Source organism: Leucopleurus acutus (assembly GCF_964270905.1).
Source record: "Leucopleurus acutus genome assembly, chromosome: 17".
NCBI classification, from domain to species: Eukaryota; Metazoa; Chordata; class Mammalia; order Artiodactyla; family Delphinidae; genus Leucopleurus; species Leucopleurus acutus.
In genome coordinates this window covers 4,746,556-4,771,865 of record NC_139159.1, presented here as the reverse complement: position 1 = coordinate 4,771,865, position 25,310 = coordinate 4,746,556, and the positions used below count along the sequence as shown (strand labels likewise).

Sequence of the window (25,310 nt, the reverse complement as noted above, 5' to 3'; positions counted from 1 at the left end):
TATTCACAAAGATCAAATCTGACTTTGAATGTATACTTATAGATTAATTTAGAACCAATTATAGAACATCATCCTCCAACTTTATCCAAAAGAAATATGATGCATAAAACATTTTATTCAACATAGTATTGGAAGTCCTAGCCACAGCAATCAGACAAGAAAAAGAAATAAAATGACTCCAAATTGAAAAGGAAGTAAAACTGTCACTGTTTGCAGATGACATGATAGTATACATAGAAAATCCTAAAGATGCGACTAGAAAACTACTAGAGTTCATCAATGAACTCAATAAAGTTTCAGGATACAAAAAAAATTAATATAAATGTTTGATACCATATATTTATCATAATAGATGTACCTTGCATTTTCACTTACTTTGGTAATGCTTAATCATGTCACTGATACAAGGAAAAGTGATTCGTGGGGAGATGTAATAACCCCCATTGTCCAGGCTTCTGATTTTGTAGTGCTTAATAACGTCACCATGCACGGGGTCATAATCTCTGACAGACAGAGAGTAACTTCCTGTGGGGGAAGAAGTACAAGCAAAGGTTACACTTACATTTTGTAAGTAAGATTGGCATTATGGGGGAGGGGAGGATTGGGAGTTTGGGATTAGCAGATGCAAACTAGTATGTATAGGATGGATAAACAACAAGGTCCTACTGTAGAGCACAGGGAACTATATTCCATATCCTGTGATGAACCATAATGGAAAAGAATATGAGAAAGAATATATATATGTATAATGGAATCACTTTGCTGTATAGCAGAAATTAACATAACATTGTAAATCAACTATACTTCAATAAAATATTTTTAAAAGGTTGGTATTATACACACCGTGGACACATTTTGCCATAAAAATATGCAAAATATAAATTGAGCTTGTATATAGTGCATAATTTTAAAGTCTTATAAAAAGTCTACTTGACAAACAAAGCTAGTGTTCTGTTTGCTGTGAAGCTTACCAACACACTTTTTCTTCTTTGTGATGGGTTTTTTAAAAAATTATTTTGCTGAATTGAAAAGTTATTTTGATTTTCTTTCTCTTAAAATTTCAAGTTTTATACTAAATAATTTAAGAGGCTCAGTAAACATAAAGCATGGTAAAAAAAATAACCATAATTATGTCTGCTTTTATGTTACTTTTAGTAGCAAAACTAATAATTTGAGCTTGTTATTTGTTATCAAACTATAAAACTTTCACTACCAGAACATAGTACAGGCATATCTCAGAGATATTGTGGGCTCAGTTCCAAACCACCTCAAGAAAGCAAATACCCTAATAAAGTAGATCACACAAACGTTTTGGTTTCCCAGTGCATTAAAGACGTTATGTTTACACTGTACTGTAGTCTATTGAGTGTTCAATAGCATAAGTTTAAAAAAACAACATATATACTTTAATTTAAAAAACACTTTATTGCTAAAAATTGCTAACCATCATCTGATCCTTCAGTGAGTCATAACAGTAACATCAAAGATCACTGATCACAGATCACTCATAACAAATATAATAATAAAGAAAAAGCGTGAAATACTGCAAGAATTACCAAAATGTGACCTAGAGACACATTTGCTCATGAAGTGAGCAAATTCTCTTGGAAAAACGACACCAATAGACTTGGTCGATGCAGGGTTACCACAAACCTTCAGTTTGTAAAAAACTGCAGTATTTGCAAAGCGCAATACAGGGAAGCCAATAAAACGAGGTCTGCCAGTAATTGACTTTTTTTCCAAAAAAATTCTTTGTTTTTTTTCAGGATTCTAGAATCGTTTCTAAGAATGATTTCCTAAACAGTGTTTTATAAGGGGCCTTATGTCACTTCCTACCTTTTAATGTTTCACTTTCTCTGATAAGAAAAGCTCCAGCGCTGTTCCCTGGTGCCAGAAGCTGCCTTTCTGCATCTTTCCTCGTTATATCCTTGAAAAACCACCTGAAAAGACATATTAACATTTCATGGGTGTTTTAATCCCGGGAAGGAAAAAGACGAAAATAAACAAGAAACCCAGAGCCACAAACAGAACTGTCCCAGACGACATGGGAAAGGACTCACTCTTCCGTTTCCAAGGTGTTGACTTTGGCTACATAGTTGCTGGGGATGAAGCCTTCTCTCTTTGTCGAAAGGGATTTAGCTTTCCACCATTCTCCATGCCTGGAATAGAAACACACATCCAAAAGGGTTTGTTTTCAATGACTCAAGAACTACAAGAGCAATTGTCTTAATGTGTCTGTCTTGCAGGGTGAGGGAGGGTGGGGAAGACCCCTGGAAACGCAGAATCCAGGGAGAAAGTTCATACTTCTTGCTAAAACATAAATACGTTTAGTGATGGAAGCAAAAGAAAACAGTCTCACGACTGAAGTGTGGGTTGCTGTGCTCAGAGCTGCCAAACGGGGGTTGGTGAAAATGGTTCCCATCTTGCAGAAACAAAAAGTTCACAACTAAGAAACGCTTTAGGGTCCTTACAGAAATGGAAGTCAAGGGAATAAAGGGCCATAGTTCCTATGCCATAAACTCCTTTGTTAAAACATCTCATTTCCATAGACACAAGCCATGGGAAAAAGAAATAGAAAACCATAAAATAATCCCAAGCAGCTATAGGCCTCGTCACCACACTCTCATCTTCTGTGAGAGGCGTGGAGCTGGGGAAGGGGCTGGGGAGGGAGGAATGGACGGGTCCCTGTGAGAGCCTCAACTATGTTCCCCATCAGATTCCCACACCCAGACGGGACCCTCGTCTGCAAGACGTGAAGGACAATTACAGCTGCCACTAGGCTGCGGTCCACTACATGCCTGTGCCGTGTTTATATATATGTACACACATAACCTTCACATCAACCCCATGGCAGAGGTATCGCTGTTCCCGGTTCATAAGTGAAGACACTAAGGTGTAGAGCTGAAGTGACTCGTCAAGGTCACACAGCTATCAGGTGGCAGGGCCAGGATCTGGCTCAAGTTCACACTCAGCCAGGAACTGACAGCTGTTCTCAGCCACTCAACACCATAAACTTAATCAGGGCCTCCCTCCTCCTCCTCCTCCAACCAACCAAGGGTGCCCCAGCTGGCAGGCCAAGGTGACACCACAGGAAAGATTACTAGAATTCTTGGAGCTCATTATTCCTAGCACAGTGCTGAGCCCTGGGGTCTGAGCAGGGCCACAGGTGTGTGAGTCAGCCTGGAGGGGTCAAGCATCTTCACAGAAACGCTAAATGCTGAGTGGGGACTCTCCCAGGACCACTGCTTCAGCACCACGCCCTGAAGAGTCACACCCAGTTGGACCCATACACCCAGTCTTAATGTGAGTAAAATAACGAAATAAAAATGGTAAGGGGCTTCCCTGTTGGTGCAGTGGTTGAGAATCCACCTGCCAATGCAGGGGACACGGGCTCGAGCCCTGTTCCGGGAAGATCCCATATGCCGTGGAGCAACTAAGCCCGTGCGCCACAAGTACTGAGCCCGCGCTCTAGAGCCCGCAAGCCACAACTACTGAAGCCCACGCGCCTAGAGCCCGTGCTCCGCAACAAGAGAAGCCACCGCAATGAGTAGCCCGTGCACCGCAACGAAGAGTAGCCCCTGCTCACCGCAACTAGAGAAAGCCTGCACGCAGCAACGAAGACCCAACACAGCCAAATAAGTAAATAAATAAGTAAAAATTTTTTAGAAATGGAATTAAAGTAACATGCAAACTCCACATAGACCCAAACCTCTTAGGACAGCACTGATGGATAAGGAAAGAAAGGGAAAACCCTTGGGAAGTGCTCACAGCAAAGCCTAAGAGGAAAATCTCTCTAGCCCTGCTCCTTCGGGCAGCAAGGAGGCTGGGGGCCCCATGTCCACCCCAGAGGGGTGTCTGCTGCATTGTGCTGCTGGCGGCCAAGCCAGGGCAGCAGGCGGGGGTGGGGGATGCCTGGGCGCACTTACTCCTCCAGGACTTTCATCTTCTCTCCTTTCTTGAAGGACAAGTCGTCTGGGTGGATGCCGTCATAGGGGTACAACGCGACCACGATGTCTCCTTGCTCCTCTGGATCTGAAAATGAAGAATGCAGGCGAAGACCTTTGAGAATCCGCAGCAGAAACGTTGTAACAAATTCACGTGTCATGGGGCACAAAGGATGCAGTGAGGCACTGAGAGACGGGCAGCTGGAATAAAGACCTGCTTCCTTCCTAGTGGAGCTTGGGGCCCACGCGGTCCCTGGTCGGTCATATACTGCGCACACCGGTACAGTGTTTGTTATGTCAAATCACATAGACCTACGACCACAATAACTTCAACTCTAGGTTTACGAAATGATACACCCATGCTCATAGCAGAGTTATTTACAAAAGCTAAAAGGAGGAAACAATCCAAACACACTGTGATGAATGGATAAACAAAATGTGGTCTATACATACAACAGAATATTATTCAGCCTTAAAAAGGAGGAAAATTCTGACGGATGCCACAACATGGATGAACCTTGAAGACATGACACTAAGTGACAAAAGCCAGCCACTAAAGGACAAATACTGCTTGATTCCACTTAGGCGAGATTCCTGGAGTCGTCAAACTCATAGAGACAGAATGCAGAATGGTGACTACCAGAAGCTGGGAGGAGGAGGGATGGGAGCTCCATGTTTGATGGGCACAGAGTTTCAGTTTGGGATGAAGGAAAGTTCTGGAAATGGATGGAGGTGACGGTTGCACAACAGTGTGAAGGTACTTAGTGCTACTGAACTGAACACTTTGATGGTTAAGATGATAAATTCTAGGCTATGTATATTTTTTCACAATAAAAAAAAAAAATCAACAGAAACACCCAGGACAACTACTTTACAGAGGCTCTAACAGTAAAGAAACGTCCAAGATGCCGTGAAAACATACCTTTATTTTGAAACCTCTGTCCTGGTAAAAGCTGAGAGTCTGCAACCTACGAGAGAATATTTGTTAGAAACATACATTTTTATGTTTAGCTTTTGACACTTACATTCGTGTTGAATGTTGCATCGTTTCCTAACAGAAGCGAATGGGGTCTAGATTTGTCAATTCATTAAGCCAGAAAGGAGCACCGACGAGCAGCGCTGTGGAGCTGCGTCCTGACCTCCGCAGCCCAGGGAACGGCTTTTCCTTCTCCAGCGGCCACAGGTCTGGCGGCAGGAAATGACCAGGGCTCTGGCCAGTGGCTGCGAGCTGCTGACCCAATCAGCACCCTCCCTCTGATTTGGTACCAGACCCCTAATATTATTGGGGGAGGCAACGTGCCCAGCTAAATGGTGATGCTTTCTGATTCGCTAGCATTCTATGCAGATGCGGAAGGAGTTTATCTGCAAGCAGGTCGTGTGGGGCTTTGGGCCTGACTCTCGTATCCCCTGGCCCTCTTCTTTCTGCCTAGAAGAAGGTGACGAACGGGGGTCTCAGCAATATGGAAACCAGTCACCAGAGACAGCAGATAAAAAGATAGAGAGGGGCCCTGGGGGTCCCCTGGGGCCCTGGTGACCTTGTGGAACGGCCACCGGCCCGGGACTGGGGATCTTCACAACTCCCAGACTTGTCTTAAAAACTGCAGTCAGGGCTCGGTCTCTAGCAGCTGAGAACAAGTGCTAACAGATGCAGGCTTCCTGTGGCCGACCCTAATTCTGTTATGGGGACAGATGGCATCCCTGTTATTGTAGTTGAGAGATGAATTATCAGGAAGGGTCTGGTGGCACAAAGCCCACCTCAATCACCTTTTAAATCAAATCCCTTTTTCGCTCAGTGACCGTGGGGAGGATGGGTAAAGATCTCTTGAGCCTCTTTTAGAGAAGGTACCGTCAGAGGTTTACACCCACAAATCATGTTTCTCCTTGATTAAAGTGATCTGGTGGAATGCGGACCAAAACGGTTTGTACTGAAACTTAAATTTCTGATGAAAGTCAGCCCATAATATCTCCGGGGGTGGGGGGCATTACGTTCTTCTGGTATCAGAAAATCTTGGGTCCATATTATCCTTCAATGTTGATTTCAAGAAGCTTCACACTGATTTTTAAACTCATTTAGATGTGCAAAATTAGGATGCATGATCAACTTTCAATGAGTTATTAGAGGAAACAAGATGAGAAACGGATTAAATCATTCTGAAAGCAGCAAGCGATTTTCAAATATCAAAGAGTCCGTAATTGACAAATGTTTTAACACACTTTTTATGAGACAAAAACACGTGTATGGAGCTCATCTATCATCACTCTTTTTCTTTAAAATGTCTTTTCCTTGGAGTGCTGTTGAAGTTGCAACAGTTCAGCCTTGATGTCACACCACACCGCCTGCAATCAGTCCAGGGGTGGATTTTGGGCACGTCTGGCCGGAGCTGAGTGTTATCTGTGGAATAAGGCCAACTGTCTGGTTCATAAACAAGGGCATCTGTAACCACAGAAGGCACAAGGAAGCGCTCCCGGTGTGTGGGACGGAACTGAGAGGCTTCAAACATGTTTACTACTTCTGCTTTCTAACTTAACTTTTAACCTCCTTTACTCTTAAGAAGAGGGAAAACGGTGCATAAGTTTGTACTGTTTTCCTTTGCTCTTCTGAATACAGGACATCTTCTTTCATCACGTAAGAAAAATGGGGGTTTTAAAGCATGTAAAATCTATAGCACATGATACCAGAAAAAGCCAGATCCTTTTTATGAGAACTTTGAAGTCTATAATAAGAAAACTATTTGTGAGTCCAATTCCTGTATCATTTCACTTTCTATTAGTCATATTTCCATAGAATAGTTCCACATCTATACCTATTTATGCGATGTTTTTAAATATTACATTTATATATTTATGATCACTAAATTATTAAAGTTATCAATAATCTTATACCTTTTGAGTTTCTATATATAAAATTACAATGTTAATATATCTGTCTAGAAATATCAAGTATGGTAATTAATAGCATAATGTATTCACTCTTCATCTCCACTTCTTTTCTTTTTTTTTTTTTGCGGTACGCGGGCCTCTCACTATCGCGGCCTCTCCGTTGCGGAGCACAGGCTGCGGACGCGCAGGCTCAGCGGCCACGGCTCACGGGCCCAGCCGCTCCGCGGCATGTGGGATCCTCCCGGACCGGGGCATGAACCCGTGTCCCCTGCATCGGCAGGCGGACTCTCAACCACTGCGCCACCAGGGAAGCCCTCCACTTCTTATTAAGAAGGCCAACAGTGACTGATCAATTTCAATGGTGACATGTGACTTTGGCACACGTCAACCTGCAGTATAATGGGGAATGAGGGGGAGAGGGCTGGCAGAGAGGGCGTGACAACAATAACATACTTCTGGAATGCCAAGGCATTCAGAAACATGTCAGATTAGAGAAACTATGAAAACTCGTAATGAAGGCATTTGGGCTAACATGGAATAAGCTACCTCCAGCTTAAATGCTGAGGAATTCCATAAAAACCAGGCAATGGGAGTTATACATACATACATATAGTGAGTGAATAGATGGAGAGGATATAAAATCTGAAATAAAGTGCATTTAAGGTTGTAATTATCCAAAACTCTGCTCCTCTCTCCCTGAAATGCGGCATTCGTCCTTCACTTGCCAAGCATTTCTCAGATGCATCCAACAGCACATCACTCATATAAAAATGTCGGTACAGACATCTGTGTGAGGTTAGAAGGCAGAATTAGTTGTGCGTTTTTTAAAAAAACAGTCTTTTAATCCTTTGTAATAAGTCATGACAACTTCAGTGTTTGTACTATTTTGAATTAAAGAACAATGAGATGGGATAAAGTATGATACACCAAAGGGCCTGTTTTGGCTTCTGACTTGAATCCAGCATTTCCTTCTAGTCTCACTGCCTATCCTAAGTCACACCAGCTCAGATACATATCTTTATATATAAAGAGTGGGTCTTCACACCAGGGATAGGAAAGGTGATTATCTCCACACATAAGAAGGTGACCAAAGGCCCCTTTATTGTACATTAAGTGGCCCGGTTATCCTGAAAATATTTATAAGCTCTTTAAAGGATTAAGTTACAAAGCATATCAAAAATTATTGGAGGCCCAAGTAATTGACATGATTTCTTTTTTTTTTTTTTTTTTTTTTTTGCATGCACATGGTACAGATTTGGTGTTTAAATTACGCAGCCATGCTTTGATCCTGCTGTGGGAATGCTCCCCTGAGACTATCTACTTACTGGCCTTTGCTGTTTATTGGACGTTGGATCTCTCACATAAATAGTTCGGTCAGTATTACGTACTGGTTGAGTCTTCAAATCTATTCCATCGTCTTTCAGATTGTCTTTCCTTTTTGATTTTATACATCCCATAGTTCCTGTTGGAATACAAAAGCCATGGCATTGTTTTACCATTCCAGAACTGGCTTCAAGACACCCAAATCTCTCCATTAACGAAGAGTTAAAAAAATAACGCTTTTATTCTTCATTGCGGATGGTTTAACAAACTCAAAGGTGGATACTGTTCACAAACTGGCTGCTTGTTCATACATTTGTTCATTCATTCATTCAAAAACTATTTATTGAGCATCAGTTTTATGTCAGCAAGATATAATTCCTGCCCTAAAGACACTCATATTCTTGCGGCAAAGATGGGTGAATTAAAATTACAATACAATGTGGCAAGTCAATGACAGAGGCTGCACAGGACATAGGAAAAGACATTGCGCTCAGGCAAGAGGAAAAGGATGTGGGCAGGGAAGTGTCATGAAGGAAATGCTCTGTGAGTCAAAATGGGAGTGATGTCAGCCAGGTGGCAAAGTCAGTAAAGGGATTCCAGGAAAAAGGAACTTCACATGCAAAGTATTGGCCCTGAGATAACAAGGTCCCTTCAGGGAACTAGTTCAAGCTGACCCCTTAAGGGAACTAGTTGAAGTCGAGCCCTTCAGGGAGCTAGTTCAAGCTGACCCCTTCAGGGAACTAGTTCAAGCTGACCCCTTAAGGGAACTAGTTCAGGTTGAGCCCTTCAGGGAGCTAGTTCAAGCTGACCTCTTCAGGGAACTAGTTCAAGCTGACCCCTTAAGGGAACTAGTTCAGGTTGAGCCCTTCAGGGAACTAGTTCAAGCTGACCCCTTCAGGGAACAAGGAGGGAAGTCCGGGAGTTGGGCTGGAGAGGGAGGCAAAGCTGAAGACAAATGTCGCGTGCAAGGTGAAGTGAGGGGACCTGGGGCTTCAGAGGCAAGCGTGAGTAAGAGGCAGAGGGCATAGAATCTGGCTCTAACCAAAAGTGGCTTGGGGCCTGGGGCAATGGAGGTGGCCTTCACCGAGACTGGAAATAATAGAGGAGGCACAGGTACGGAGAAAAGAAGCTTGCAGGAACACCCAAACCATCACATCCTGTACGCCTCTCAGTGAGACTAGTGAGCCTGGAAACCAGGAGAGATGTCCGAGCCAGAGGCACAAAAGGGTACCATCAGCAAGCCTAAGGCTTCAGGGAAGAATCCCGACAGGGGCCGGGGGGGGGGGGGGGGGGGCTTGTGCGGGCAACCAGACAGGCGGAGCCACCCCTCTAAATGCTACACTCTTATTCGTCTATTCAGTTAACACTAGGATGTGTAGAGCGCCACCCAAAGCACTCTGGGGACTCCAAAGATGATTTTAAAACTGAAATCGGATATGAATATTGCCGCACAGTACAGCCTTATGGTCAAATTTATACATTGAAAACAAAACAAAATCTGTTATGAGCTCCATTAGAAGGTCTTAGAGGGCAGCGTTCCCAAACCGGAAGGCACACCAGAATCGTCGAGGCTCCCAGAACAGATTCCCTGGACACAGTCCAGGAAGTTCTCCTGGGCCCGGGGAGGGGGCGAGGGGCGGGTGCTCCCCAGTGGTCTGTGCCATTCTGAAACACTGCCAAGGCGGACCCCTGCCTAGAACTTTAGAGGACGATAGACGGATGGTTCCGCGTGGGAAAGGCGGGCGGTGGGAATTCGGAATACCTCCTGTTGTACAGAGAAACCTCAGGGGCTCTTCTCTGAACTGTCATCCTCTCTGCATTGTCGCCCTAGCTCATCCTGCGTTTGGTCCTGCAGGCTTCCAGGAGGTCTGCGAACTTCACCTTGTTTATCATTTCATTGGTTGACGTAGGAAGCCTCTAAGGACAGTCACACCCCTTTCTGAAACTAGCGAGCTGTAGTTCCCAAAATAAAGGGGAAGCAAGTACTCCTCTGACTCAAAATAGGACAGGTTTTTGGTTTTTTTTTCATTTGCTAAAGCTTCTGAAATGGAGATGGGTTTTCTAGTTGATCTGTGAATAAACAGGGGAGTTCTTTTCGGACCAGTCCCACCCTCATCCTCCAAAGAAGCTGTGTTTAAATCATCCGCATTAAAACGGTGATGCCTGAAAGAGGGAACTCGGTAGCGGAAAAGGCCACCCCGCGCGGACCCCCGATTGCGCCCCGAGCTGCGAGAGGAGGAGTCCGGCGGATCCCCGGGACGCACGAGCGCCCGGCCCGGGCAGCCCGGCTTTCCCCGCGCCCGCTTTTCCACTCTCTTTTTTCCACATCTGGACCCAAATGTTACCTCCCCAACAGGTCTTCCCAGCCACCCTACTGAAAAGGTCACCCCTCTGCCCACTCCTCACGCTTTACTGCCATGTGCCTGCTCGGAGCAGGTGCTCCGAGGGTTCACGGAAGGAATGGAGGGACCAACAAGCACTCGGGGCTTCCAGCATGCTCATCCCAACCACTCCTGCTCAAGGTGGGGGAGGAAAAGGAAAGGAGACGCCCCCGCCCTGGCCGTTGTGTTTTTATTAGAGACAGAGGGACAGAGACCTCTAGCACTAACTTCTAGTTTATAGGAAACACAGAGGTTAGAGGAACAAAACGATCAGACAAATCCACGATGTGCCAGAAGCTGGGCGCCTCAAAAAGGACAGGGGAGGGCTTCCCTGGTGGCGCAGTGGTTGAGACTCCGCCTGCCGATGCAGGGGACGCGGGTTCGTGCCCCGGTCCGGGAAGATCCCACATGCCGCGGAGCGGCTGGGCCCGTGAGCCATGGCCGCTGGGCCTGCGCGTCCGCAGCCTGTGCTCCGCAACGGGAAAGGCCACAACAGTGAGAGGCCCACGTACCGCAGGGAGGAGAAGGGGCGGAGCTCTATCTTGAATGAGCTTTGAATGAATGGGGGTGAGGGGGGAGGACACGTGCCTGGATCCTTGGGGAAACCTGAATACGTGTGAACGTGATCGTGGGCAACTGCGCGCTTTAAAGGCGTGATGACGGTACTGCGGTCACGCAGGAGAAGGTCCACATCAGAGGAGATGCGCGCAAGGCGGGTAGGGATGCAAGCTCAGGGTATCTGCAACTTTCAACACTTCCGCCAAAATGAAAAAGAGAAAGGGGGCCAGGGGAACAAGAGGAGGGGACAGACGTGGCAAAACAGTAAAAAAAAAAAAAAAAAAATTAGTGAATCTAGGTGAGGGTATGCTTTCTTTTCTGTAGATTCGAAATTTTCAAACTAAAAAGTCGGATAAGGGAGAAAATAGGAGGATGGTACGAACAACTTTATGAAAAAAATTTTTTTCCAAAATATTAGGAACCCCTGTAGTGTGTATGTGTGCGCGCACGCGTCTGCGTGTGAAGGCAGGAGATGAGATTAGAAAAGCGCTTTGTGGGTCTTCGTTACAGCGCGCAGAGCGAGGAATCGGTGACCCGGACCTCTGAAGGGGTGATGGCGATTGTCCGAGGGCCCGCTCCGTGGGAAGAAAGACGGAGAATGAAGATAAAAAGCAGGTGGATGTGTGAGGAGGTGATATAATCTGCAGATTATCGTTTATTTACGCTTATGTCATGATTTCCCCTCCCCCATCACATGGATAATTGAGAACCAAAAGTACGTACTGTAGAGGAAGACCCTAACCCACTAGCACTGAGCTTTGAGTTTGGGTCCCTGCAATTCAAACACTCCAGCAAAAAAGCTCAGAGAGCATCTTGCTGCGTCAGGGGATAGACACCACCAGCTCACACCAGGTCCTCAATTCTTTTCACTGTACAAAGGTACCAGAAAAGCACAAAACACATGCACCCCCAACAAAAACTGAGAGCACAGTTATGTGTTTGCAAGTGACAGGAGCTACGCTTTACAATGATTCACACCTTAGTATTTTTCAATTAAACATTTGTAATTTTCTGAGCATCTCATTTAATCCTCGAAGAAACCCCATGACCCAGGTATTATTAACCCCACTTTACAGAGGAGTAAACTGAGCCTTGCAGAGATTAAATGGCTGGCCTAAAGTCATTGCACAAGTGAATGGTGGACTCACATAGTTTTAGCCTGAAGTCTGTGCTTTTTCTTTTTTTTTAATTACCATGTTGCCAAACAATGGCTATTTTGAAACATGCATTTTATCTCCTTATTAATAATACTAAAGAGATTGTTGTTATAGCCTCTTCTTTCTCAAAAGGATCTGAAATGCTTTTACAAAAAGTGAGTTTAATAAACTGGAAACAGAGAACTCGAGGCAAGGAGCAGAGGAGGATGCAAATGCGGAAGCAGGTGGGCACCAGGTTTGCAGGGTAGCAGGCTTCCTGGCAGGAGGAGCCAGAGGAAAGCCCGCATCATCGTGCTTACACCAGGGAGAGGGGAAGCTGACCTGCCTCACCAGACGGGGCGGCCCCGGCATGAGAATTCTAAAGTCGTGTATGAAGGGCTTTAATAAAGTGCTGTGGACGATGTAGGGGACAACGTCTTCAATTTTTTTGTTTGTTTGTTTAACAGTAAATGAAGGCACATTTTACATGTGGAGACTTTGAGTTACTCATAATAACACCTGAGTGTCTGACATGCAAATACAACCCTGGGATGTTCACACATAAGCCCGAGTAGGTGATCTAGTGAGACAGAGACAGTGGGCAACCCTCTGTCACAAAGGGAATATGAACGAATGTTCATATCAGTCTTATTTATACTACAGAGACGAGGTGTCCATCAATAGGGGAGAGTCCATTAAATGAGACCAAACTGACATATTATGAGACTGAAGAGGGGTAAAAAGAGAGATTTGTATAATTTGGATGTTCTTGACCACCAATCATTATTGACTGAAAAAAAATCTTATATATCAGTCAATTTATATAACCAATCAGTATATACACATATATACGCACACACACATACCCATATATATTGAATGTCCACAGAAAAAAGCCTGAAAGGATACCCACTACTGTGTTGGTTGGGTTCTGAAGTCCACTGGTAAGGTGCACAATCGTATACAGAAATTTTCTCTTAAAAATTCCTAAGGAAGACACCACAATTTGCAAAATATTTTGGAGTAAAGGACTGTGAAGTTGGATTGCTAAACTCAGATCCTGGGTCCCTCAATTATTAACTGTGTGAACCTGGGCAAGTGGCCTAACCTCTATGCTTCAGTTTCCTTCTGAAAAAATGGAGATAACTTCATCGAGCTCATTAGGTTGTTATGAGGATTAGATGAGTTAAATCAGTTAATATTTGTAAAGTGCTTAGAAATATACTCAAAGCAGCACACAGTAAGAGCTAGATAGATCTTTGTTAACTACATAAATAAATGTGGTCCAAATGCCAGTTTTCCCTCCAACATTGGAAGAGAAACAATCCCATGATGAGAAGCACAAGGAAGCCCCACCTCACCCCAAACAGGGAACGGCAGAAGCACATCTCCCATCTCAGTCTCAGGCTGACACATGGGCCACTTGCATTTCCTCCCTCTCTGGCCCCTCCCCTCTTTGGGGCAAGGCACCCTATATGCCATGTTACTCTGCTGTCCACTTTTATAACATGATGACCTGAATGTAAATGTGTGCATTACTCTGTCATTAAGGAAGAAGCGAAGGAATTGTGTAGTGAAAGAGGTTCCTGAGTTTGGATTTGTATAATATACATTTTGGGTAATATTTTGTTATTCATCGTAAGTTTCACAAGTTTAAAAGATATTCCATCATGTCTATTTCAACCTGAAGTCCATACAAATTCACCTCCCTCTCGGCTATACAAAGATTTTTAAATCACCGATTTCTCATATTCTGAGAACTTAAAGAAATCAAAAACAGGAAATTGGACGCCACTTCCCCTATAAAATCTGAATCCACGTTTTAACAGCTATTTCACACAATCCTAGACCTTAAAATTTAAAAACAAAGGTACTAGACTATAACCCCCGAGAACCTAAATTTCTTGCCTTTGCAAAGTGCTATAAAAGAAAGTGCTTTTGTTTTTATTTTTATTACGACTCACGCATTTTGTTTTTTGACGACTGATGCATTTTCTGCCTTTATCCTAGCAGCCAAAAAGAAATTTACAACATTTTTTTTCCACTTCACTGCAACTTCCCAAGCTGAGTTCGTAAATTTGCATTGCGTTTTCCCAGCAGCAAGTGAATGACTCATCCACAGGCTCTAAAGTATCCATCCTGTCACCGCCCTTCTCTTGCCTAACCTTGCAACATCAAGCGGTCGTGTTCTGGAGTAACCAGAAACATCTCTAGGGTAGGAGACAGGCGGCGCATGGGAAAAAAAGAGAAGGAGGTGGAATTGCTTGCTCTGAGCCTGGCACGGCACATACCAGGATGCTACTCCGACAGATGGACCTGTGCCCGGTGATCAAAGATCCCCATTAAAGTGGACCTTGGCCCATCGGCCTTGAAGCTGCACTTCTATCCACCCAAGCCTCCTGCATGACTGTGGAGGGAGCTCATCTCCAAAAGAGTTTTCTGAGTTAGGGGGCCTAGAAAGAGACAGGAAGCCCCAAGGCCGTGGAGATGGGTGGTAACGATCCCCCAGACAAAAGTGGCCTTGAGCTTCCGAAGTAGGTTGAGTTGGCTCAAGGGTCGTTCACAGGGACTCGTCCTAAAACAATTCTCATCCGTGCAGTCTGCAACCAGTGGCATGACTCAAGAGATGTACTTTGCCCGCCCAAAAAGAAACCTTTTAGACACCCTTTGATTGTTTTCCTTCTTACTTTACTTTCAAGGATGAGACTTCGGAGGCTTTTTTAGAGAAGCAAAGCCCACGGAGGAGTTGCGATGTTTTCTCCAAACTACTTATCAGAAAGAAAAGGGGTCAGAAAAGACTCACAGGTGTCCGTGGGAGGGCAGAAGAGGAGAGAGTGCCAGAATTAACTCCCCGACCAATGCCATCAACTCCAACCTAAGTAGTTGTCTTTTTTTTTTTTTTTTGTCAATTTTCCTAAATTCCCTTTGCAAGAGATAGAATTGAAAAGGGTATAGCCAGACTCTCTTTACTTAGGCAACTAAGGTTTTTGTTTCTTATACACCATGGTAATCATTTTCATACATTCTTGATACTTTTCCTCAATAAAATCACCCAGAAAGCCATTGTCAACACAGTTGGAAAGCTGGTAACCCAGGTCCACCTGGCTCCAGAGCCTGGCTTTCTTTCTTTTTTTTTTTTAAAGGAATTTTGCCTTTTTTTTTTTTAATTTTATTTATTTATTTTTGGCTGTGTTGGGTCTTCGTTTCTGTGCGAGGGCTTTCTCCAGTTGCGGCGAGCAGGGGCCACTCTTCATCACGGTGCGCGGGCCTCTCACTATCGCGCCCTCTCTTGTTGCGGAGCACGGGCTCCAGAGGCGCAGAGCCTGGCTTTCTTACTTGACCAGCCTCTACTATAAAGCCACCCCTAAGGTCTAAATACCTTATGAAACAAGAACACTGTCTTGGGGCAACTAAGTCAATGTCATTTCGGTACTTGGCAATCCCCAGCTCCCAGTTCTCCTTGAGGTTCCACACCAAGAGCAAGGCTTTGACCACTTGGCCCACAGAGCTGCTCCTGTGGCATGAATTTCACCTCCAGTCTGTGACTAAGTTTGAGGCATCGGGCTCCCCCTTGAAGGAAGGGCGATGTGATTTAAAAGAAGTACTCTTGATTTACAAGAATGAGAAACAGGAGTCTGAAGAGGAGAGCAGTGGAAAGACTAGGACTGGTACTGAATCAGTGTCCAAGGGGGCAGCCACCCCCCATCCACGTCTTTTTTTTAACTGAGCATCTCTGGCTTTCTTGCTTCTATGTCATTTCTTTATTACTTTTCTTTTTTTTTTTTTTTTTTTTTTTTTTTTGCGGTACGCGGGGTTCTCACTGTTGTGGACTTTCCCGTTGCGGAGCACAGGCTCCGGACGCGCAGGCTCAGCGGCCATGGCTCACGGACCCAGACGCTCCGCGGCATGTGGGATCTTCCCGGACCGGGGCACGAACCCGCGTCCCCTGCATCGGCAGGCGGACTCTCAACCACTGCGCCACCAGGAAAGCCCTCTTTATTACTATTATTATTATTTAATTAATTTTTATTGGAGTATAGCTGGTTTACAATGTTGTGTTAGTTTCAGGGGTACAGCAAAGTGAATCAGTTATTCATATACATATATCCACTCTTTTTTAAATTCTTTTCCCATATGGGTCGTCACAGAGTATTGAGTAGAGTTCCCTGTGCTCTACAGTAGCTGTCTGTTTTATATATAGTAGTGTGTGTACGTCAATCCCAATCTCCCTGTTTATCCCTCCCCCCTTACTCCCTGGTAACTGTAAGTTTGTTTTCTATGTAGGAAACATCCACTTTTCCTATTAAGAACCAGCTGAGTAAGGGGGTGGGGTGGGAAGTGGCTTTAAGACTATCTGGATGGTTCCAGGTCCCCTCCCTGCTTTGGGTCTCCCACACGGTGGAGCATGAAGGAAAGGAGGTGTCAAGACAAGCCTCCCTTCACTCAGCCTGTTGAAGGTTTGAAGGAGATCCAGGTGTTTCTGACTGTCCTAATGTGATCCATTTGCTTGGGGGGCGGGTGTCAGTGTAACATTCCCCCCAGTCAGCAGTGCCGGTCCTATTAGCAGGCACACCAAGAACATGGATAGAATCTATGACTTCTCTCTCCCCAAGTACCACAAGAGAAACCTGCATCTACCTACATCTTGGAAAGGAGCAGAAGAAATGTGAAGGACCAAGCTCTTCTCCTAAAGGAATAGAGTCGTGATGGAAAAGAGACTATTTAAAATGGAAAAGATCTGAACCCACTTGGCAAACTGAAGGCCATTGTTCCACCTGCTGCTACTCAGAGCACTGGAGAGAGAAGAGTTAGACGATGTGAAGCTTACTTTCTTGCTTTCTTTGCACAGCTGAATTGTAACTGTAAAGTCTGCATGCCTGCTACACACAAGATGCAGTAGGTTCTGGAATTAGATAGTGGTGATGGTATTACAACTCATGGATACACTGAAGACCACTCAACTGCACACCTTAAAAGGGTAAATTGATGGTATCTGAAGTGTATCAATAAAGAATTAATTTAAAAAAGTTCCCCCCCCCCAACCGGAAATGAGAGATCCACTGCAGTATGGCTGATTTCTTCTTCATTAACTTTTCTTTATGCCTTTGTGATCAAAATCTGATACATTTTAATTTATCTCGTGTTTGCTGATGTCTTTATCTGGTTTGAAACCATTTCTTTATTATGTGCTTTAAGACACAGGCACGGCTGCAGGAAGACCCAGGGGTTAGGAATGAACTATAACATGAATGTGTAGCATACAAATGTAAAGCTAACCTGACACGAAGATATTTTGAAATAATGATGCGTAAATACAGCAACTTGACTGCGTTTATTAGAACTTTAATAAACCAGTACAGTTTTAATCACTACATGTATTAGTATAAGTCCAGAAAAGAAGTGCAAGACAACTCCAGAGATAGATGAGGTTCAAACACCTGGAGGTTTGGCATCCAGGACAGAGAAAGTGGAAGAGTAACTCAGCTCTTGCCTGGAAGAGAGAGTGGAGAGGTCACGAGAAGTGCAGGGAAGTTAGGAGTTGGGACACCTGACTGCTGGGTCCAGCCTGGACTGTCCTATAATGATTGACAACACCACTCCCGTCTCTGGCCTCTAATCTCCTCACCATGAAATGAAATTGCTGGGCTTGGCGGGAGAGAGTAAGTGACAGTCTTCACCTTGACAACACTTATCAAGGTCTTTAAAATGTATCCACTTCCCAACAAATCCTCACCTCCATAAATAAGTGATTTCTAAGAAAATAACTGGGCAGTTACACAAAGCTCTGTAGAAAAGGATTTTTTTATTGTGAGACTGTTTGTAATACCATCCAATTAGAAATAGACTTGCTTGACATGGAAGCGACCTAAATGTCCATCGACAGACAAATGGATAAAGAAGATGTGGTACGTGTAAACAATGGGATACTACTCAGCCTTAAAAAAGAAGGAAATAATGTCACTTGCAGTATGGAGAGATGATCATACTAAGTGGAGTAAGTCAGACAGAGAAAGACAAATAGCATATGATATCGCTTATATGTGGAATCTTAAAAAATGATACAAATGAACTTATTTACAAAACAGAAACAGACTCACAGACTTAGAATACAAACTTATGGTCACCAAAGGGGAAAGGTTGGGGAAAGATAAATTAGGAGTTTGGAAGTAACATATACACACTACTATTTATAAAATAGATAACCAACAAGGACCTACTGTATAGTACAGGGAACTATACTCAGTATTTTTTAATAAGCTATAATGGAAGAGAATGTAAAAAAAAAGAATATATGTATATATATGTGTATATATATATATATATATATATATATATATATATATATATACACCTGAAACTAACACAACATTGTAAACCAACTGTACTTCAATTAAAGGAAATAAATTAAAAAAAGAAAAAATAGACTTGTTTGCCAAATAATAGGTCATTGGTTAAATAAATGTAGAACAGTTCTCGAAATTCATTTCACCCAAAGCCAGTTTTCTGAGGATTTTCATTTTACAAGATGATCAGTTTATCAAAATTTGTATCTTTTAACTATTTGTGAGGTGTATATAATTTCATATTTGATGGGATGTTTTAACAGCTTAGTTTACTGACGGTTTGTGTTAGTTTTCATCAGCTTAAGGGTATAACAATTCTTATCAAATGTAATTGTTTTAAAAGCTTTTGAAGATTTCTATGATGCTTTTTTTTTTAACATCTTTATTGGAGTATAATTGCTTTACAAGGGTATGTTAGTTTCTGCTGTACAACAAAGTGAATCAGCTATACATATACATACATTCCCATATCCCCTCCCTCTTGCATCTCCCTCCCACCCTCCCTATCCCATCCCTCTAGGTGGACACAAAGCACCAAGCTGATCTCCCTGTGCTATGCGGCTGCTTCCCACTAGCTATCTGTTTTACATTTGGTAGTGTATATATGTCCATGCCACTCTCTCACTTCGTCCCAGCTTACCTTTCCCCTTCCCCGTGTCCTCAAGTCTATTCTCTTTGTCTGAGTCTTTATTACTGTCCTGCCCCTAGGTTCATCAGAACCTTTTATTTTTTTTTTTAGATTCCATATATATGTGTTAGCGTACGGTATTGGTTTGTCTCTTTCTGACTTACTTTACTCTGTACGACAGACTCTAGGTCCATCTATGATGCTTTTTTAAGGAATGCTCTATTTTTAGAAACTAAGGATAGTTGAGTCTTCTTAGAACTATATTAGCCTTAGTTATTAGTAATTAGTAGCCTAATTATTAAAGAATAATTATGAGATAACCAGAGAAATTTGATCATTTACTGAATATTTACTGAATACTGAATATTTGATCATTTACTGAATAGTAATTAGTAGCCTAATTATTAAAGAATAATTATGAGATAACCAGAGAAATTTGATCATTTACTGAATATGATAACAGTAGGAATTATTGTTACGTTTAATAATGGTATTAAATTTATGTTGAAAAATGATTCTCTATCTTTTAGTAATGAAATTAAAATGTTTATGGATGTAATTTTAGAAATAGTAACTAGTAGCTTAAATGTAATAGGAGATATGTTTGTTTCTGTAGTTTCCAAGTTCATTTCTTAACTTTATCTTTACGTTTTTAGGATTTTAAGCTAATTTCCAAAAATTCTTTGACCCTAGTAACATGTTTTTGGTTATGTTTGAGGCTCAAGTCTTCTGCTTCTTTCTAGAAATTCCTCTACACACCTTCACTTCCTTTCCGCATCTCAAAGCTGTCCCGTCCTTTCATATCAAATGATTTTACAAACAGCGGACAGATCATCACAGCTTCATTTCTCCGCAGAATCCAGAGGTTTAGCAGCTATATGTGTCGGGAATGTTTGATCACTTCCAATTTCTTTCTGATGCTTCTAAATTTAAACCCAAACTTAAATTAAAATTGTAGTTTTTTAATTGCACAACCTCATACTTGCTATGCCATTTGAAGAACTAGCAGGAGAACATTAAAAATGCATAAAGTTTCCTTAAAAAATAGAAATAATATTCAAGTAGTTAAAAGAAACACATCTTCTGGTAAATTGAAACATTTGATAAATTCATCAAATTGGCCTTTAGGCAATTGGCCTTTGTAAAATTGATCTAGAAGATGATACCTCAACACGAAAGAGTACTAGTGGTCACTAAAATACTGTACATTATATTTGTTGACATAAAAAGATAGTCACAATATATGTAAGCTAAGAAACAATACATATAGCATAATACCATTTTTGTGAGGGGAAAAGATATAGATAGGCAGGAAAAGAGTCTAGGAAGAAAAATCCTAAAATATCACAATGTTCATCTACAGGTGATGGGGCTACAGGTATTTTGGGGGTTGCCCTTTTCATCTTCCTATCATATATATATCTGTGGATAGGAAATTATATATATACATTATATATATTTGGATATATACAATTATATATATATATACACATTTTATATACATATATATATAATTTCTTATTCATGGATATATATATGTATACACACACATATCAGAGTCTGAAGGACCTTAGGTCACATTATTATATAAGGGTAATTAATTACCCTTATTGTAAAATTTTAAAAGATGTTTTTCATTTTGTGTAAATTATATATATGTATATATAACACACACATATATACGTGTCTTTATTATATATATATGTATATATATAAAACATGTAATATACACACACATAAATAAACTTGTACAAAAATGGATAAAAATTTTAAGACAAGAGGATCTGAACCCATGGCCTAAGGTCCTTCAAGCCCTGTTAATCTGTGAGAGTAAAGAATCTGGGGAGGATGTAGCTGGAGCCGTCACCTTTGCTAAGATGGCTAGGAAAAGAAATGTCAATCATGAAGACGGTTACAGACCTCAGGCAAACGGCTCAGTGTCCAGGAGATGCAGCCAAGTGCGCTCTGGATGGACAGCAAGGGCCTGCTGGCTGACTCAGGAGATAACAAGCACTCAGGTCCCCAGGTGTACAGAAGAGGCAGGTTCAGTTGATACCTACAAGCCCCCTTCTCTTTGACTCCAAGAAAGTTGGAAGGTCGTGCCCAGATCCATGATGGGAATGAGGTGAGGGGCAGGGAAGGAGCTGGTGAGGCTGGGGGAAGGCTAGGGGCTGAACTGTAAGAGAGGAGGCCAGGGTCCTGACGCTCTCATAACAAATACACCAAAGATGCAGTGACGCCCCCGGAACCGATGTGCACAAAGCCGATCCCCATGTGCATAACTCTTAGTTGAGCAACTTCACACAGAGGAAGACACGGGGGATTGATGAAACGAGCAGGGGATTTTTGGTTTTGTTTCTCTTAAAAATAAAAGGGAACACTATGAAAACAAGATGAGCTCATGGAAACTTAGGTATCACAGGGAAAGGTATCATTCAAAGGACCAGAAGAGGAAATTCAAAGCAGAGTCTGAATTATGTACTACAACCCAAGAAGTGGAAGAAACATCAACCCTGTTTCTAGCCTCAGATTTTTATGATCAATGATCCAGCCACCTATCTTTAGAAGTATATAAAATGATATATTTAAATTTTACTTTAAGAGGTCAGTCAGGTTTACATAAATAGATTTAACAAAAAATAGAAATGATCACGAAATTGAGAAAAAGTGAAACTAAGCCCAAGACAGCGAAAAGAAGCTGAAAGTTATATCTTACCATAAGTTTCTGCACAATTGTTAGATACAGACCACAAATCTCCAGAAGTTCAGGTTTTCTAGAGGCTAAACCGAAGATGAAAACATGCCGTGGATACATCTGCTTCCCTGCAACAGGCTTTCTCAGCCTCAGTACTATTGACATTTTGAGCCAAAAAATTATTTGTTGTGAGGCTTGTCCAGTGCACTGTGGGGTAGTTAGCGGTATCCTTGGCTTCTACCCACAAGATACCAAGTATGACAACAGAAATGTCTCCAGACATTGCCAAGTGTCCCCGATGAAAGCTGCGTGGCAGGAAACCTGATGTTTCAATTACTGGTAATGATCCTAAGTATAGATATTTTCTGTTACAGAGTGAGGCAGGACAATATGCTTTGTCATCAGTGAAAGGTAGGTTTACTATTCCATTATAAAATGTAAAGGGCATAGCCAGAAATCTTGTTCAATAGATGTCTGCCACTCTGCTTACACACACAGAAAGATACAGACTCACAAAGACACACACACACAGACCTGGTGTTTGTTGGACTAGACCCAGAAACTTTCTATGAGAAAATCATCACCCTGACGCTATACTTAAATACAGACAAACTAGTCTCATGAGATAAAGCTAGAAGAAACAGTAAGAATGATCTATTCTACCCACCCCCTCTTATGAAGAAACTAAGACTCAAGGAAGTCAAACCAAGATTAGTTACTAATAGATTTTATTTTCACTGAAGGGAACAAAAATAAACCCTCATTTAAAAGGATAGTAAACAGAATAAAGAGTCCAGAAATATAGTCAATTGATCTTTCACAAAGCAGAAAGGCAATTCAATGGAGAAATGACAGCCTTTTCAACAAGTACTGGCTGGAAAAACTGGACATCCACAAGCAAAAAGAAAAATTAATCTAGACCCAGATCTTACATCTTTTACAAAAGTTAACTCAAAATGCATAACAGAACTAAATGTACAAATGCAAAACTATAAAACTCCTAGAAGATGACATAGGAGAAAATCTAGATGACCTTGGGCTTGGCGATGACTTTTTAGATACAAAACCAAACGCATGAGCCATAGAAGAAAAAATTTGATAAATTGGACTTCATTAAAATTAAAAACTTCTGCTCTGCAAAAGACACTGTTAAGAAAATTAAAAGACAAGCCACAGACTGGGAGAAGATCTTTTCAAAACACAAAGGACGCGTGTCCAAAAATACACAAAGAATTCTTAAAACTCAAAAATACAAAAACAAACAACCCAATCAAAAAATGAGCATGAGATCTGAAAAGACACCTCGCCAAAGACAGAGAAATGGCAAATAAGCCTATGAAAGATGCTCCACATCATATGTCACGAGAGGGATGCAGATTAAAACAATGAGATACCACCACACACCTATGAGAGTGACAAAAATCTAAAACACTGACACCACCCAAGGCTGGGGAAGAGGCAGAGCAAAAGGAACAAGAAATGGTGCAGCCACTTCAGAAAACAGCTTGGTAGTTTCTTACAAAACTAAATATACTCTTAACATATGACTCAGTAATTCTACTACTTGGTATTTACCCAAATGAACTGAAAACTTCGGTTCGCACCAAAACCTGCCCACAGGTGCTTATAGCAGCTTTATTCACAATTGCCAAAACTTGGAAGCTACCAAAACATCCTTTGGTGTGACTGGAGAAACAAACTGTGGTCCATCCAGACAATAGAATAGTATTTATCAATAAAAAGGAGTGAGCTATCAAGCCATAAAAAGACATGGAGAACACTTAAGTGCGTATTGCTAAATGAAAGAAGCCAATGTGAAAAGGCTACATGCTGCATGATTCCAACTCTATGACATTCTGGAAAAGGCAAAACTATGGAAACAGTTAAAAGTTCAGTGGTTTCCAGCAGTTGAGGGAGAGGGAGAGCTGAATGGGTGGAGTACAGGGGATTTTGGGGGTACTGAACTATTCTATATGACACCGTAATAGTGGACACATGTCATCATACAGTTGCCAAAACCCACAGAATGTACAGCCCCAAGAGTGAACCCAATGAAAACAGTGGACTTTTGTTCAGCATAATGTATTAATACTGGCTCGTCAATTGTAACAAATGTATCACACTATGCAAGATGTTAATAATTAAGGGAAACCAAGGGGGTGGTGAGTACTACATGGAAAACCCTCTGTACTTTCCACTCAGTGTTTCTGGAAACCTAAAGCTGCCCTAAAAAATAAAGTCTATTAATTTTTAAGAAGTATATTGTGATAGAATAGCGTCAAGCCACATACTTTTGAGTAAGTATTTCAGAAAAACGTGTCCTCAATTTTGAAAAGACTATTGCCTTAAAATATTTCTGCGGAGAAAAGTTGTACACAGCTTCCAATGTGCCCCTTCCAGGCACCCAATATTCTCTACAATGATCAAGGGCAGGCTGTTACCTGCTCTGCCTTAATCATTGTGATGTAAAACACAATCGAATTTCATTCCATCTTCTTGACTGAATTCCCAAACTTCTACAATGTTAGCTTGGAAAAATAACTGGCAAGAGGTAGAGGTTCTATTAATGTTTAATAATAAAGTGGTATTCCTAACCATATGCCTGTAGCCGTTTACGATAAATGCAAGATACGACTGATTTAGACATAAGAAACGGCAGGCAGAGACCATCTGATAATGCAGCCCTGAGGACGCACACATATTTGCATAGTGAACAGGATTTTATCAGAAATTGGTAATCCTGCAGAAGCACCTCTGTCAACCAGTAGTTCAGTAAGTCGATTAAGTAAAAACAGGATGGGTGGCAGATGCGTAAACTACATGGTACCATTCAAGGGACTACTGTAGAGCCACTGAAGTTGAGGATAAGAAAGTGGTTGGATCTGGTGAGTAAAACTGGATCAGGGATGCTAGGAAGGAGGGGTAGGTGTCTGATGTTTCATGTTAGAGCTTTTTAGTTGTTTTGCTTTTTAAATTATGTGCAAGTATCACCTTGAAAGTGATATGCACTCATTTTTTTTTTAACATCTTTATTGGGGTATAATTGCTTTACAATGGTGTGTTAGTTTCTGCTTTATAACAAAGTGAATCAGTCATACATAAACATATGTTCCCATATGTCTTCCCTCTTGCGTCTCCCTCCCTCCCACCCTCCCTATGCACTCATTTTTAAGGATGGCTGAAAGAATTCTGTGACTAAGTTTTTAAAAAATGTTTATAATGTAATTTTTTAACAAAGCGAGGTTAACATTTAACCTACATTGTGATCACATATGTAGAAAAGAGTTTAGAAAGGAATATGGAAATCAAATTAAATCAAAATGGGGGGAGAATCAGTACAGTGTTATGATAGGTGATGGGTTTTTAAATTACAAATTAAAAACACATGCTTATTACAATAAAAGAAACTAATTTCTAGAAA

The 25,310-nt window shown here is 41.9% G+C and overlaps 1 protein-coding gene across 4 annotated transcripts in view; it reads right to left on the bottom strand.

Moving 5' to 3' along the window:
* LYN (LYN proto-oncogene, Src family tyrosine kinase) overlaps positions 1-25,310 on the bottom strand; it is a 111,835-nt gene that overhangs the window by 48,388 nt on the left and 38,137 nt on the right. For 2 of the 4 annotated variants that reach the window (XM_082858832.1, XM_082858831.1), the window contains exons 2-7: positions 8,150-8,286; positions 4,867-4,912; positions 3,927-4,032; positions 2,061-2,159; positions 1,837-1,940; positions 376-525 (exon numbers count right to left, since the gene is read on the bottom strand). In XM_082858832.1, the coding sequence (XP_082714958.1) occupies positions 376-525; positions 1,837-1,940; positions 2,061-2,159; positions 3,927-4,032; positions 4,867-4,912; positions 8,150-8,281 (637 nt within the window). In that variant the 5' untranslated portion in view covers positions 8,282-8,286. The remainder of the gene's footprint in view (positions 1-375; positions 526-1,836; positions 1,941-2,060; positions 2,160-3,926; positions 4,033-4,866; positions 4,913-8,149; positions 8,287-25,310) is intronic. The other 2 variants (XM_082858834.1, XM_082858833.1) reach the window with 1 other exon arrangement.